Source organism: Gigantopelta aegis, chromosome 4 (genome assembly GCF_016097555.1).
Source record: "Gigantopelta aegis isolate Gae_Host chromosome 4, Gae_host_genome, whole genome shotgun sequence".
NCBI classification, from domain to species: Eukaryota; Metazoa; Mollusca; class Gastropoda; order Neomphalida; family Peltospiridae; genus Gigantopelta; species Gigantopelta aegis.
Window position 1 is genome coordinate 35,866,908 of NC_054702.1, and position 18,041 is coordinate 35,884,948.

General features: G+C 35.0%; 1 protein-coding gene across 1 annotated transcript in view; it reads right to left on the bottom strand.

The window, feature by feature from the left end:
* Nucleotides 1-13,753, bottom strand: part of LOC121370477 (leucine-rich repeat-containing protein 74B-like) — a 71,766-nt gene extending 58,013 nt beyond the window's left edge. The window contains exon 1 of the mRNA XM_041495733.1: nt 12,658-13,753. Within this exon, the coding sequence (XP_041351667.1) occupies nt 12,658-12,886 (229 nt within the window). The 5' untranslated portion in view covers nt 12,887-13,753. The remainder of the gene's footprint in view (nt 1-12,657) is intronic.
* Between the last annotated feature and the right edge of the window lie 4,288 nt (nt 13,754-18,041).

Consider the following 18,041-nt stretch of genomic DNA (forward strand, 5'->3'; position numbering starts at 1 on the left):
AATTAAAGACATGAAAAATGCAACGAAGGAAGGAATGTTTGTTTAATGGTACATTCAACTTATTTTTATTTACGGTTATATTACATCGTTTAAAAATTACATACGACAATTCTGACTGAAACTTCAATTTCTTGTGTATATCCAGTAAGTTTTTTTTATTGTCTAATGTCTGAAGTGTCTTTTTTTTGGTCCTGAGCATGAGTGTGTGTGTGTGTGGGGGGGGGGGGGGTCCTCATACCCCCTCGATTATCCCTGGACCAGCGTTTGAATAACATACAATATTGTAAGGGGGATCTAGTATTTTTAAATACCTTTAGCAGCAGTCAGTGTTTTGTTTTTGTTTCTTTTTTAAACGATTTTAGCACCAACAACTACGAAACGAACGACAACGACAGTTCCTCCAATAAAAGTGATAACCATAATCGATATTGAAGGTAGGATAGAACATATATCAGAGAAGAGAGAGAAAAAGAGAGAGAGAGAGAGAGAGAGAGAGAGAGAGAGAGAGAGAGAGAGAGAGAGAGAGAGAGAGAGAGAGAGAGAGAGAGAGAGAGAGAGAGAGAGAGAGAGAGAGAGAGAGAGAGAGAGAGAGAGCGAGAGCGAGAGAGACAGAGAGAGAGCGAGCGAGCGAGAGAGAGAGAGAGAGAGAGAGAGAGAGAGAGTGCGCGTGCGTGCGTGCGTGCGTGCGTGCGTGCGTGCGTGTGTGTGTGTTTGTGTGAGTCGTATTGGTATACTGTTTTTCTGAAAGGGATTTGGTGAAAGGTGTGATTATAATATATTATTATTATTGTTATTATTATTATTATTATTATTATTATTATTATTATTATTATACAGCCACTACATTTTTACTATATGCCCCGATTCTATTATTTCCCTTGAGGTCTTTTAATTACCTTCTCGTCGGACATATGAATAACTACTGTTTTAATGAAAGGAGAAACACGCTGTTAATATTCTTTTGGCAGCAACAAATATTTTATATGTACCGTTCCACAGACGGGATAATGTATAATAAAGCGGACTTTATTACACTTGCTGGAACAAGAAATAGCCGAATGGGCCCACTGACGGGGATCGATCCTAGATCGATCGCGCATCAGGCAAGCGCTTTACGGTGGAGCAGTGCTGATATCAAAATATCCAGCTTGTTACTAATTCATTGGAACAGCGGGTTTCTCCTCTGTTTAAACAAGTATGCAATATTTGTAAGCATATCAATATTAATAAACATAGTTTTATTTCCTTCTTTTGCTTCAGATAAAATTGTGGACTATGTGTCTAGCAGAAGAACGCTAAAGAAAAGTAAGTCATAGTTGTCAAAGACTAAAAGACAGTTTTCATTAAAGGGACACGCCCTAGTTACGGCTAGTTGTTAACCATTACGGCGTTGTTTTTCGCTATTAAACCCATTTTCTCACAAATAAAATTGCACTTTACTTACATTATATTATTTAGAATACACATTTCCATTCACCTGAAGTGCTTTTTGGTAATTCTGGTAATCCTGATGTTTGTAAAACCACGAAATGCATTTTTTGTATTTCTTAAAAAGCCGCGCGCACTCGAGAAAAAACCGTTAAGCAAGCGAGGTCCAATCTATTTTTAGAGGGAATCTTCCTGTGTAAACGTCACAGACGTTGGTATACCACGTGACCGTTATAATTTTGGTTCGGTTTGTTTTCTCGTGCACGGTTCGCGCAATCAACATCCGATTTGTTGTCGTTTGCTTGTTGTTCATTTGTGAGATTTTTCTTCACAGTTCGTGAACATTTTCAGTAACAATAAAGTTCAGACAAGTAAGTGTCTCAATACAAAACGTTACAAACCCTTAAAACCAATACTTTTGCTAAGTCTTACGATATCTGGAGAGGGGATACAACAGGACAGAACAGTTGGAACATGTCCAGGAAAGGTGAAAGGAACGCACCCGAAGTCTGTGCGCACTCTGTGAAATTTGTCGTGACGTAGGCATTGTTGTGCTTCGAGCGACATTTACCGGTGACATCAGAATACTAACTTTCAAAATTATTTCAAGCAATTGGGACATGGGGATTCCCATGGTATTTATCGATATAAAACCTGCTTTTTCACTCCATTTGATAAAAACGTGATCTAAGTGTGTTACAGGTTTGTAGATTAACCAAATTATAATTTATTTTCGCTGGATGGAACTAGGGCGTGCGGCTTTAAAGCAAAAGTATATCCATTCTTTATTTTGTTTATTTCATATGATTCTTGAAAACCCCTTGAATAAAATCTAAAAACTGTGTTATTACTATGATGTCTGTTACTAGGTAAAAAGAGCAGGCATGATAAATATAAACAAAACGCATATCTACCTATTTAATTTTAAATAATTAAATTTCTGTTACATTCATTACAACGTAACGTCATCCGATTGGTCCAGACGTAGCAAATGGAGTTTGTTCATTTTTCGATGAACGTAAAAATTACGTCGTCAGGGAACGTCATATGTGATGACGTCATTTTATATGGGCAAGTTGTCTTAATGAGCCTTATTGTTTATGGATAAAAAATAATTCAAAATAAAGTATGATGTTTTAGTGTTATTATTAGCATATATCATTCAAATTTAATTATAAGTATTGTCTGTTATTTCTTTTACGTTCATCTGGGTATGAACAAAAAAATCATCCGCAAACTTATGTGAGAAGGGCTTCGCCGATTCACACAGTTTGCGGATGGGCTTTTTTGTTCATACCACGATGAACGTAAAAGAAACAACAGACAATCCTTAAATAAGTAAATTTCTGTTACATTCATTACAACGTAACGCATGGGCGTATATGGGGGGGGGGGGGGGGGGGGGGGGTTCGATGGGTTCGACCGACCCCCCCCCCCCCGAAATCGCTTTTTTTTATAATTTAATATATCTGACATTATTATATTTACTCAACATAGAAATATATGCCCAATATCTCTGCAGTCTATTTTGGAACCCCCCTTTTCAAAATCCTATGTATTGGAACCCCCCTTTTCAAAATCCTATGTACGCCCACGTAACGTCATCCCATTGGTCCAGACATAGCAACGGGAGTTTGTTCATTTTTCGATGAACGTAAATATTACGTTGTCAGGGAATCTGATGACGTCATTTTATATGGGAAGTTGTCTTCTTGGGCGTTACTCTTTATGGATAAAAAATAATTCAAAATAAGTATGACGTTTTAGTGTTATTGTTAACCTGTATGATTCAAATTTAATTATTAACCTGTATGATTCAAATTTAATTATAAGTAGGCCCTATTGTCTGTCATTTCTTTTACGTTCATCGGGGTATGAACAAAAAAATCATCCGCAAACTGTGTTCTCGCATACGTTTGCGGATGATTTGTTTTTGTGTTTTGTGACAATCCTTTAAATGTTTGCAACTAAAAGATGATAATTCATAGAGACTTTCAAATGTTCAATGTTAACTTCTAATTTAATTTTGAAACTTTAATAAAAAAAATCAAATTTTAAACTTCCAAAATATCTCACTATTAATTTGTGGAGACTTCACAAAAAATTGTAGTTCTAAATTTCAGAACTATCTTCTCAGAATTCTGGGAGAAGGTAGATTTTTTAAAGTTAAAAAAAAAAAATTCAAATTTAATAAAAAATCTTTCAAATTTTCAGTGTTAAATTTCTATTTAATTTTTTTATATTTAATAAAAATTCACAAATTCAAACTTTTCAAAATATGACTTTATAAGTTTGTGAAGATTGCTCCTAAGAACTAAGTTAAAGAACTATCTAGTAAAATTCTAGGAGAATAAAGACTTTCAAATTATCAATGTTAATTTTCTATTTATTTATTTTTTAATTTAATACAAATTAAAAAAGTCACACTTTCCAAAACATTTCTGTGTTAGTTTGTGAAGATTTCCCCAGGGATCATCGTAACACTTGTCAGAAAAATCCAATAAAAACTGTTGGAGATAAAAAAATTAAAATCTTTCTATTTAAATGTAAAAAATGTAATGAAACTTCAAACATTCAAAATTTCTGTAATATATGTCTATTAGTTTGTGGAAACTATCCCTGAGAATAATTGTACTGAGATTAAAAATAATCCAGTTAAAATTCTAGAAGGAAATAGTCATAATGTTTTAATTTTCAATTTCTATTTAAATTTTAAAAATATAACAAACAAAATTAATTTCGGAAATATTTCTGTATTGGTTGATGGAGACTCCAGAGAAACAGATTTTCAAAACTATCCAGTCAAAACACTAGGACAAGATAGACTCTCAAACTTTCAATGTTAAAATGTTATTTATTTTTTTATAATTTAATAAATATTCACAAATTTAACATTTCCGAATTATTTTTGTGAAGATTGCCACTTAGAATCATTGTAACAATATCTAACTAATGATGTAACAGAAGGAATCTGGATATCCTAATATAACACTCAGTAATGTAACAGTATTATATGTATTTAAATTCATATTGATCACTAGCTAGTAATTTAGATCTATATCAATTACTACCGCTGTAATAGTCGATATTTAGAAGCGAATGTTATAACAGTAGGATTTTAGGTATCTGAATGTTTCATGCGAGTAGTGTTAAAAATGGATGGATCGATGGATGGTTTGATGGGTGGATGCATGGGTGGATAGACTGATGGGTTAAATAACTAGTATTATATACTTTTATAGGCATTTCAAAGTTTGTGAATAACATTAATGCAACAGTGAAAATATAACTTTAATATAGCTTAATGTTAAGAAAAATTATCAAACTTGTGTTCATAAATTGAACATATAATTTATTATATAAAATCCAGTGTCCATTAAAATGTCTAAGGAGAAAAGAAAAGCTAAACTGTATACTGACAATGTTTCTGTGGATTGTGTTTTATTAATTTTCTTCAGAGTACTGCAGGAACATAATCAGTGACGCTAGGTGCGAGAAGCTCAAAAGTAAGGGTAGGTGTGTTACGGCCCGCCCTTACATGTACTGGAACTGCGCTGACAGCTGTGGTCGCTGTGATGGTTGGTAATCTACTAGTCATACACATTTGTTTGCACGTGCTTTAAAAGGTGCTCTATCAAAGATTCGTAATGGCAGTTTTCTCCAATAGCTTTTAAAAAAATTATTATTGAAATTTAAAGATAATATCTGTCTAAAAAAGTCTTCAAAATTAGAACCAAACAATTTTCATCCAGTAGGAGAAATATTTGTATTGGAAAATCTATAGTGGGTAACCGACAGATGTAAAATGCATTATCGCTCCAACGTTTTGCACGTTTAGACGGCAAAGATCAAGCTGCCGTTGTTTAGTGGTTATCTGGGGATGTCACTGTTTACCCAGTGTGGCGGCTCATTGCTGTTCTGATATTTAAATTATTATTGAACAGAGATGATTTGTGGGATTAAGTACATTGTGTAAATATGTGTAAACAAAAATAGCGAAATATAGCACTCTCAACTATAATAATGCACCTTTAAAATGTACCAGGTATAATAGCCTGTGTTGGTTTGATTTGGCAATGTAATGTGTAGGTAATATAATTACTGTTATTGTCCAAAGTCGATATAGAGGTTATTATTGTTGATTTTAACATTTTAATCAATATACGTTAAAGTCTGATCTGATAAACTCATAAGTTCTGTGATTTATAGTGTTGTCAACCAGTAATATGTTGTACTATTATACTAGCAATTACTAATGTATTCATTAAAACTTTACTAATGCCATATTGCTCAGTTGGTACGGCGCTCGCGTGAGAAGCTCGAGTCGTTGGATCGAACCATGTCCCCTTGGGGGATTTTACTTCCCAACAAGTGCCCCACGACTGGCATATCAATGGCCGTGATATTTGTTGCCCTGTTATTGGAAAGATCCCTTGCTACTAATGGAAAAATGTAGCGGGTTTCCTCTTGAGACTAATAGTCAAAATGACCAAATGGTTGGCATCCAATAGCAGATGATTAATAAATCAATCTGTTCTCGTGGTGTCGATAAACAAAACAAACTTTATAACTTTATCGCAGTTTACCACATTTTCTTGAATTTTCATCACACAGTATTGTATAATTAAAACTACACCACAGTTCCTTTGTTTTCAGCACCGTTACCATCTTTAAAACCAGTTAAAGGTTCACGTAAGTTTATTTAATGTTTTATTTTGCAAACACATTCATTCACCTATCTGTTCAAATGTGTTATGAGAGAGAGAAAGAGAGAGAGAGAGAGAGAGAGAGAGAGAGAGAGAGAGAGAGAGAGAGAGAGAGGGGGGGGGGGGGACAGACAGGGACAGAGAGAGAGAGGAGGTGGGGACAGACCCTTAAAAACAGGAAGGGGGAGAGAAGAAAAATATACCAAATGTGTTCAGAGAAAGTGTGAGAGCAAAGACACCACAACATACCACACCAGAGAGAGAGAGGAGAGAGAGAGAGAGAGAGAGAGAGAGAGAGAGAGAGAGAGAGAGAGAGAGAGACAGAGAGAGACAGACAGACAGACAGAGATAGGCAGAGACAGAAACGGAGAGGGACAGACAGAGACAGAGAGAGAGAGGATGTAAAAATATACCAAATGTGTTCAGAGAAAGAGACAGACAGAGAGAGAGATAGAGAGAGAGACGGGGGGGGGGGGGGCAGAGAGAGGCAGACAGAGGGAGGATGAGCGAATAGATGGAGTACGTTAATAAGGGACAGATAGGGAGGGGGAGGGGGTGACGGAAAGAGAGAGAAAGACAGACAGACAGACATAATACAAAACAAATTAAAACAAAAACAAACGAAAGACAAGATTATAATATGTATATTGCACATAACACGATTGCAGGTGCCTGTCAGAACCAGTACAAGGAGTGTAAAGAGTGGGCGTCCTATGGCGAGTGTCTAAAGAAGCACGAACAGTTCATGACGTCATGTTGCTCCCTGGCCTGCGATATGTGCTTAAGTATGTGACATCTGTTTTAAAACAACCATTACTTATGTCAGAATAATTCTAAATGAGATATATTTTAGCTTTATAAATCCTTTATGTCACTTTTTAAAGAACTAATACCTTTAAATAATATCAACACCACCAGAACTACATCCTTAATTAATATACATGTTTATGCTTGACGTTTCCTGCACAAAATACCGTCCCCTGATTTGTAACTGAAATTGGTATAATACATGTATGTGCAAAATACTGCCTTTAATCTTTTGCAAATGTATAGACTGTTCACAAATATATTTGCAAACTTCGGCCTTGGATCTATTGCAAAATTAGTTTTTCCACAAAACATTTGGTGTAACTATATGTTGTCATTCAAACTTTGTTATAAATTCATATTTGTTTGTTCTAACATTCGCAGTGATTTTAATTCTACAATTTTTGTAGACATTTTAAAAGATGACTCACTTTGTTCAGAACGTGGACAGCGGTACGATTGATTGGCTGATTGGTTGATTGATTGTTTAACTTAATATTCATGGCATAACAGTTTTCATCGGGTTAAATTAATTATAAAATATATGTTTCAATAAAAATACATTTATATATCTTTCTTATATAAATACATGACTTTTTGTGTTTATGCTTTTTTTTTTTACTTAACGTTTGAGTCGATATCTGGTTAACTCGATATTTCTATGTGGTCCCCACGATATTGACACAACGGTGATCGACTGCATATATTTTTTCTTACACACCCGTTGGTGAAAACATCATTCGTTATTTTTGGTAACATGCATGCGATAACATTTTAAAGACATACAACTGGCTGCTCTTAGGTGATGACCAGGTCACCAATGCCATACCATCCAATGAAAATAAAATGCACGGTCGAATCGATCACTCTGTAACGTACAAATTAACCTGACATTGGCTTGTCTGTGACACACAAGTTAACAATAAGCACTAGGACCACAAATAGGTTTGAGTTGGAAAAGGCGTTTACATTTATTTTAAAACTGTTTTCTGAAGATATGTACGAAATAGAATACTACATTCGTGTCAGTCAGATACCATTTATCTTACACCTCGCTTTCGCTCGTTTGATACGTTTTTAAATGGTATCTTAACGGCCGCTCATGTAGTATTCTCTGTTTAGCCCCGTGTAGGAATACAGTGAACGACTACACGTGTGAAGCATGGGCCGAGGCTGGGGAATGTTCCAAACGGCGAGACTTCATGATAGTATATTGCTCCAAGTCGTGCAACAGATGCGTGGGTTTGTATTCACTTAATTCACCTTTCGCGAACACCTGATCTCATCACTGTTATGGCAGTGATGTATAAGTGCATGTCACAACAGCTACATGTATTTCTAATGGGCTCTGTTCGGTTCTAGTTTTGATTTAGTAAAAATAGTCTGGGAGTGGCAGTCCTCTTTGTGGCGATGCAAGAGGGATGAAATCTCCAGTAAAGGATCTCCTCGGGAGTGGCTGTCCTCCTATAGACGAGGCACTGGGTAGAGATTCAGGCAAACATCCATAATTGTGCCAAATACCCATTCGACTCTGCATTGTGCGGAGATACGATCATGGGCCTTGTTTTACGAAGCGATTTTAGCACTAAGATTACCATAAGTGCATAGCTACATACATACATACATACATACCATAGTGTGGGCCCCCACCCCACCCCCTACGGTTTTGTCGTTCAGATTAACAGTGAGAAAATCTAATGTAGTATTAAATGTTATCAATGAGTTTCAGAAATAAATGTGCAGAGGGCTTTGGTTTTAGGCAATGTAAAATATTTCCCGCAATTACTCCTAGTTTACCGTTCTATTACATATTATTACATCTTCTTGCTTACACTATTAATTTTGGTAAATCCAACGTGTTTCTGGTAATTTTGGTGTTTGTATTACTAAATCGGTAGCGCCGCGTATATTTAATAATTTATATTATATGTCTGATAATACTTTACAATATGTTTAACGATTTTATTTGTGTTAACTCTATATAATAATAATAATAATGATAATAAATATAATAATAATAATAATAATAATGATAACTTTAGCCTTTGTTTAATCATTGTTTTCACTTTAACACGTATTAACCCGTAACGTATCGTTTTATTATACCTCATATATTGTTTGAACAACTAATATTTTACTTTACTTTCTTGGATGCCAAAAGGAACTTTACTTTAAATTAACCTATTTCAAATTTATCACAATTTTATTCCCTTTGTTTTTTCAGATGAAAAATACGAATGCTGAACCGCTTAGCATGATACAGAGTGTATCCATCATCCATTTGGTGGAACAGATTCAAGCAGTACAATAATACATGCAATGGCAATTACAGTCGCAGCTTATAGGTCTTCGTCATTGTCGGGATGTAGCCCAGTGTTAGAGCAATCGCTTTAGGTGTGGTTGGCTCTAGGATCGATCGCCCTTGGTGGACCCGTCCCAACAGTGCCTCACCACTGGTATAACAAACCTGCTTTGGTATATACTGTCCTGTCTTTTGGAAAGTGCTTATAAAAGACTCATTGGTGCTATTCGGTATTAGTAGCCTATATGGCCTCGTAAAGTGATCATAAGGTATACACACAAACTACTCGTACTTGCCTGTCCGACGGGACGGCAGGTAAAACGATCTCCCGATGCGTGGTGATGTTGACCGGGGAAAATCGGTCGGGGAAGCAGTATTTCGATCATTACTATTATACGATTTCCAGCTATCTGTACGTCAACACTGCACCTATAGTCCGTCCCACATGGAACGCATTTTTTCATACTATGGAATTTACTACAAGTTATTTATTTCTGAGCCGATTGATTTGTAAATTGCACACACTTTTTTTTTTTTTTTTTTTTTTTTTTTTTCGTTATTTCCAAAACACTTTTACTTTTATTCTTACATCAAATCAAACTGAAATTATTTACAACAAACAGTTTTATAGAATAATGGGATGGTCTATAGGTTGTTGTTTTGTAATTTGTACTGCAAATATCAGAAAAATTATAATATAAACTAGTTTTAAAATAAAAAGCGAGGGTAAAATTGTACACGTAAACATTCAATAAACTGTTTTACCGTGATATACCTTTTTTGGTATCGCAACATCTTCACTTTAAATTCGATGTTGTTACCACGTGAGTAATATAATATAGTTTTAAAAAGTCATGAACTGAGGATGGTCATACAAAATATGTATAAAACAAATATGTTGTTGAAACATTTTCCTTCAGTGTGCATTTAATGCAAATCATTATTAATGCAACTGTTGATCATAAAGCGCAGTTTTGCAGTGGATGTATGCTTGCCAGAGGTGTGATGGGTCGTAGGAACGCCCCCCCCCCCCACCCCCACCCCTTCATGGGACGCATTGGTTTATTGGCCGTCAAACATGATTAGTCTGTGAAAAAATCGATATAAAAGATTATTGTTGTTAATCGCAAGGAAATTTCCATGTGACGGCAGCAGTGATTTCCTCTCATTATTTAGTTTGACTATTATATTGTAATTAACAAATGTCAGAAGGCGCGTGATATTATGTATTGTTAAAAATAGTGAAGTCATGCGTTTAAGTGGCGAGAGCGATAGGTAGCGTTACCTAACGCTCGTTAGACTGGATTTGGCGCTTAATGTTAAATGGGTGTAACAAGATGAGAACCAGTCAGATGGTTGGCCAACTTCAGGTTAGAGTGTTTTAAACCCCATTTCAGGAATGGGTTATATTATTAAGCATATACTGTGATGCAACCATATTTATTCAACTGTAACAAATACAAAAATACACCAACATGAAGAATCGAAGTGATCTAAATCTAGAGTTCATTACCCACAATATATATTTTATTATAAGGCCTGCTTCACGTTGTACTTGGTAGGTTTGGTAACTGCTGGCATAACTTAGTGCAGTTATCTGTCATCAGGCCCATAGGAATCTCATGGGATGGGGGCATGCGCTCTTTTTACTTAACACTCATAAGGTTTACTTTTTAAATTATATTATACATTAAATTTAGAGAAAAACGTATCATCCAAGGCATAGATATTTGACCTTGATGTTGGAAAATCACACTTGGGGTCATCCAGTGATAACACTTTGAGGGAGGGGGCATCTTTCTAAATAGCTCGCCCTCCCCAACTTTCAAATACTTACTCTACAAGCTTGGTTTTGTCAACCTATTGCACCAGTTCTATTTACAGCTATTTTTATACTTTCTTTGTTAAGAGTTGTTTTATAATAATAAGGTATAGAAGTGGCGTGGCTTATTGTGAGAACACATATAGCATGTTAATCATTGGGCATAACAATTTGCACATGTAAAATAGCTGTCCAATTTACATATACATATAATAATTTCTTTAATTATGCAAAGTAAAAGGTAAAATGTATGTTTTCAATAAAAGACATGTATTGTTTTTCTGTTTTAAAACATAAGCTTATTTTATGACTATTGTGAGTATATGCTATATATTTTTGTACATGTACATTGATTTTCACATTCATAAAGTTAGAATAGGATTGATTTTATAGTAGATATGTATGTTTATCTTATCTTTAGTGTGGACATTCTATACTTCATATAATCATATGAACTTCTGATCACAGCTGTACATCTATGTATTAGAATTTAGCTATTAAAATAGGTTGAATTTTTAAAATCAAGCAATATATGTAAATATATATAGAGATATAATTATAATATTATGTTATTATTATATTTATAAATATATACACAAAAGTGAATAAAATATGTTGTGTTTGTATTTTATTTTATTTTTATTTTCATTTGCACCATGGAAATGGTATCGGTAACAAGTTATCGTTCTCATCTTCTGAGATGTGTAAACAAAAAATATCAGTCGTTCAAAAGCGGTTTTGGTATTTAGAAGGAAGGCATCATGCTACGACCAAAACCAGTACTACAAGATTAAGAAATAATCGTATGCTGTGTTCTGTCAATCCTACCAATGACGGCGATTGTTAGTATCGCATCTAACTACGACAACGGCAGAATGTATGGACGCATCCTTGTGCAAAAACAGAAGAGGAAGAAGATACAGCAACTCTTTGGTCCAACACTGAATAGTCCAAATTTCGGTTAAAGATTACATGGCAAAATTTGCATAAAATTAGAGCATACTTCTCATTAAAAATGAATGAATAAAACATATATATATATATATATATATATAAAGCTAACAAAAACCATGTTGTCATATCGGTATTTTAATGGATAGTTTAATGCACATAATTTTGAATCGATGAATAAATGACCGATAGACATTCAACCAAAGGGATGATGGTGCGGGAGGGTGATGTTTTCCAAGTGTAAACTTATGTAAATGTTAATTAAAATGTTCCATATTGCTTGTAAGAACATAATTATACACAATTTAAAAGTCTAATATGAGAACAAACTTATTGTGTAGTTTGTTAATATTTAAATTTATAACCTTTCAACCTATATCCCTTTCAGTGACATATTGCATGTATCCAGCATTGATTATATTTAGACTGTTTGACACCCGATAGCCAATGATTAATCAATGTGTTCTAATGGTATAAATAAAAGCAATAACTATTTGTTTTTAAACCAATATTCTTTGGTCAGTTCATTCCCAAGTCGCATTAATTTTTAAGTCCCTGTTACACAAATCTCCATATCTGGCAAGCACCACTTACTCAAAATATTTTGGCAATTGAAAAATAGTTAAACATTGCATATATACCTGTTTTAGATGACGGTTTTCCAGTAATTTCCACTTCTAAATCCGTGTCATACTCATCCGAAGAGTCTGTGGACGAGTTATTATAAGCATCGTCTTCACCTTCTACTTTATGTGGAACACGTTCTCTGGTTGGGTCATAATGATTATAGTTTTTCTCTGCTTGCGAAGGAGATGTAACAAACGTCTCTACGGAATTAGGTCCATGAGTTGTGTTCTCCATCGTTGTCATCTTGATAAATACAGTAGATTTTAATTTGGAGAGAAATGTATAATGTAGCTCCTTACAATCGGTTTACGTGAGAACTGTCTCTAGATCCATCACAGAAAGTGAGTTTTGTCCACGTATTATTTCCCCCGCCGTTGTTATATTGATGGTTTGTCTGAGGGACAAAAACAAAACAGTTTAGCTCATTGAAATTCGATCATTTTGTGTAGCAGTAATATCCATCACAAAATATAGTTTTCTTTTTCCTTCGTTTTTTAAATTTTATTTCTGATCCCTTTCCCCTTCAGTTGATGTTTCAAGTCAAAAGTGTGAGTTGTCTAGAAAGTATCCATTTTATATGATTTGCTGTCTTGACTCCCTTGTTTTCACCAGAGCTCCAACACTTGTAAACCCAAGACCAACTTCCCCGTGAATCCTATCTCCTTCAAACTAAACCATCACCGGTAATCAAAACGATTACTTCATATCGCTGTAGATTTTCATTGATGACACTTTGTCAATAATCAAGTCATGTTTAGAAGTAACTCTTAAAACAGCTATTGATCAAGTGTCGATGTGTTGTTATCAAGAATTATTGTTCCTTTCCTCATTTTGTATAGGCTTGACACCATGCAGGCGACATTTGATCTACCAACTAACATTATTGGGAAGTACTGTTAAAATGGTATACACATTCCTTCTATTTGTAATCTTAATGGAAGTATTATCGACTCCAACAACATCACTGGACAGTCTAGGTCTAGCTGTGAGCTACCTTGACAACAGTATCTTAAATTTACATCAAAGAGTATATTTACAGATGGGTGGGATCAATATGGCAAACGCAATATGTAACCATTCATAAAAGATTCGCTTATTGACAAGTTCGTAAAGTATGTATGCGACGAGAAGGAATACGAGATGGTTGCTAAGCAAGGACGACTCGGCGTCTGTCATTGTTCGGGACTCTTCCCATCGTTGAAGCGGAGTCAGCTGTCAGGAGTTTCGGATGAGCAAGAAAGCGATACTGGGACATGGGATTAAACTTTAACGACGTATCGATTCTGTCTCCGCGAAAACAATTTGCTTCCCGTGTCTAGGGAATCGTGACAGTGAAAAACACAACAGATGTTCCGGAACAGAGAACATACCACGTTTATGTTTTAGGACACGGAAAAACAGCATATGAGTTTACATTTGTCTCTTTTTTCAATAGCTATATTTGCTATGTAACAGTTTTACAGAGTAGGGGACGTTATACAATAGTGTTTTGGATTGCCTTTCTTTGTGCTATACATATTAAAATAAGGACTTTGTTTAACGGCCCTACTACAACATATTGATTAATTAATCATCGGCTATTGGATGTCATACATTTGATAATTATACAGATGAAAACCGCTACATTTTTCTAGTAATAGCAAAAGATAGGATAACACATACGACGACTATCGCGAGGCACTGGCTGAAACGGGGCAAACCCAATGGTTTCATCGATGGATATTTGTATTGATAGTGTTTTGGATAGAAGCGTACGCTGCAACGCTGGCAATAATCCCCATCTGCTGAGTGTTCTAGGAGTGGAAGTCTTTCTATATAGATAAGAGGGGCGGGACGTAGCCCAGTGGTAAAGCGCTCGCTTTGATGTTTTTATATATAGTCTCAGAGAAATCCCGCTACATTATTCCGTTAGTGGCAAAGTATCTTTAATATTTTCCATCCCACAGACATGATAGCACATACCACGGCCTTTGATATATGGGGATCAATCCCAAGAATTATAGGATATTAAAGGAGCATCCGTTTTATATCATGTTTGTGTCCCTTGTAAAATGTTTACATAAAACAATTAATACATTGTGACAAGATGGTGAAAGTACAATAACATACATAAATACAAAAAAAACACAGAAAATCAGCCAGAGGGTTTGAAAACATCCATGACTAAGTTACAAAATATAGATTCTCTTTATAAAATTTATATATACATGTGTATTTGGTTTTGATTGACAGAAAGCGGGTAAATAGCGATTTCTTTCATTCTTAAAAAACCCCACATATCAATATTTATTATATACATAGCAATGAAATATATAGATCTACGGAAACCATAAAAGTCATATCCGGTGAAAAGTCATATTTACACTGTAGTTTAGCTACAGTGAAAATATAGAAGTCGTATTTACTTTTTTGTAAAAGTGCACGATTAAATTATCTCCCTTTGTCTCATTTCTTCATATTTAAATTTGATGATTACCAATGCATCTGATCGTATTTGAAAAAAAAAAAAAGTAATTTAAACAACTGCACTTCTAAAAACGGGATACGAAGTGCAATTACGATAAAATATATAAAACAAATTGAATACGAAGCTAAATAATGATGACATAATGTAGTGTCATCGAGTTTAAGTGTAAGAATTTAACGGCGTTCGACTCGTTTTGTTTTTGTGGGAGTTTTTAGAGGATCGCTTTGTCAGGTATGTTTGCACCGCAGTATTGTTAAATAAATGTTAATAAAGATAAATTTTAATCAAATTTCTTTTTAAACGTCTATGGTAAAATACATTTTCTGGCAAAGTTCCATGGATGAAATATATCATGACGTTATGTGTTTTCGATAGGATAAGCGAAAGATATTACTAAAAAGCGAAAGATATTGTCAAAAATTAGGAAATATGTCTATAATAAATAGACCATTTAATGGTGTTTTTTCGAATACGATTTTTATGTCAACTCGTGATGTGTGAAAACCATATTTTCACTCATTGCTTCGCAATTCGTGAAAATATGGTTTTCACACATCACTCGTTGACATAAAAATCGTATTTAAAAATCCCCATGAAATAGCCTCTATATAATGAAACTCATATCCAATGTCGTAAGTTTTACATAATGGGCACATTCGATTGTTCAGTGGGTTTTTTTCTATAAGTGTGAGATATGTCTCAAATGCAACAGTATTTTTGTTTATAATTTATAATTTGAGGCTCTGGATGAACCATTACTGAGTTTGCTGCAATTTTTAAGATGTTATTGACTAACAGAGACTTTTTAACGATTGTAATTACATATCAAATAGATTTTTCTGCGTAAAATATTAGTGGCTGTATATTAAACGTATTTCTGATCGTTCTAATATTTGTACTAGGTTAAATTTAATTTTATTTCCTAAAAAATCCAGTTTGGGCTTCTTACAAATATTAAGACGACTAGAAACACATTGACTATACAGACAATGATATTCTAAACAAGAAAATATATTTAATATGTTAGTTTAATCGTAGAAATATTTTATTAGTCGGAAACATCTTACAATGCAGCAAACTCGGGAATGTCCCTTTAACGCGAATATGCAATAATTGTAAGTATTGATCAGTACGCCTTGTGGAAATAGATCTCTTCGGGTTATCTTGTACGTCACAGTGATCGATTTCGATCGTGTGTTTTTTTTCATTGGATGGTAGGCCTTTGGCATTGGCGATATGGTCATCACCTAGGAGCAGTCAGTCATATGTTTCTAAATTGTTATCACACGTACATGTGTTAACAGTAATTAAGTGTCCTCAAAAAACAACAAAAGATGTCCTCACCAACGGTTGTGTAAGAATTAATGATAAATATAATGGGAAGAAATTAATACAATCTAACTGAAATCGGATCTCACTGGCCATGATGATCTTATTGGCAGTATGAAAATTCAACCAGATTGAGGAAGACGGAGGTTTGAACGGCAAAGAAAACAATAAGAGTATGTATGGTGTTGTATTATTAAATGTTGCTGTGTAGTTACCACGGAGTAAACACGCATTCTAAGCTGGTTGAAAAGTGGAAGCACTGAAACAGCGATATACGATATCTCGTACACCGTGATGTTTTCTCCGGCGCAATTTGACGTCAACAGAAAATGCATCACCATTTGTCGTAGCCAAACAATGGTTTACGTGGGAAGTAAAAAAACACGACTTTGGTACACCAATCTTTGATAAACGACGACCTGTGAAAGACAATTTGTCCTCTCTGTTATGTCTCAGACTGTTAGTTCGAGTGACCTCTATATAATAGAATAACGCTGGAGCACACTCAAACTATCTGTCTCTGTTTGTCTATTTATTTGTCTAAATTTATAAACTAAACCGATAAAACAGGACAGTACATGTATTGCGTCCTTTGATGTATCAGTCACACACACGAGAGAGAGAGAGAGAGAGAGAGAGAGAGAGAGAGAGAGAGAGAGAGAGAGAGAGAGAGAGAGAGAGAGAGAGAGAGAGACAGAGAGAGAGAGAGAGAGAGAGAGAGAGAGAGAGAGAGAGAGAGAGAGAGAGAGAGAGAGAGGAGTATGTATAAAATACTGCTACGCTAATGATCATTAGTTGATTGAATTGCAGGTATGTTCTTTTACAATCTAATTAAAATTAGCTCCACTATTACATGTGGATCTAAAGACAGCCAGTTGGAGCTCATGTCCACCAATCAAAACCTTACTTGCAGAATCCTGCCAGTGATTTAAAACTAACAACACTGCGTAGTCCCCAATGTCCAGGTAACATTTCGTCTGTAAATAATAATTTACGGGCAACGGGCAACTCTTTTTACGTGCCCCTATCCACGAAGGTTCAGGCACGCCCACCACGGATTTAGCCTCTGACTTCGCCAGTGACTAACTCCGGAGTAGGGGGGGGGGGGGGGGGGGGGGGTAAGTTTGAGGTGGGCGGAATTTGGAATAAAGCCATTTAGTGATGATGATAACTAGTTTAACGTGCCCATATACCACTAGGGTTTCGAACACGCCCATCCCGAGTCCGACCTCCGATAAGATCGGTGGCCTGACTCGGGATGTGTGTGTGTGTGTGTGTGTGTGTGTGTGGGGGGGGGGGGGTTAGTGTTGAAAATGGGCAGAATTTTGAAAATAGCAATTAGTAAAAAGGTTAATAGAATAATTAAAAAAAAAATAATAACAATAAAAAAAAATTACAAGCCAAAAATAAAAAGAATTGACTGCTCGGCCGAATATTTATATAATTTGGAGCATTTTAGAAGGACAGTCCAAAAATAAATAAGAGAAAGAAGAGAGGATCGGACTATTTAATAATATTTAAAAGAAAAGTAATTTCGACATAAAATTTTGAACGAAGGTCTAAATGTTTAAAGTCCAATCTATATGTCCACGTGAGTGGCCT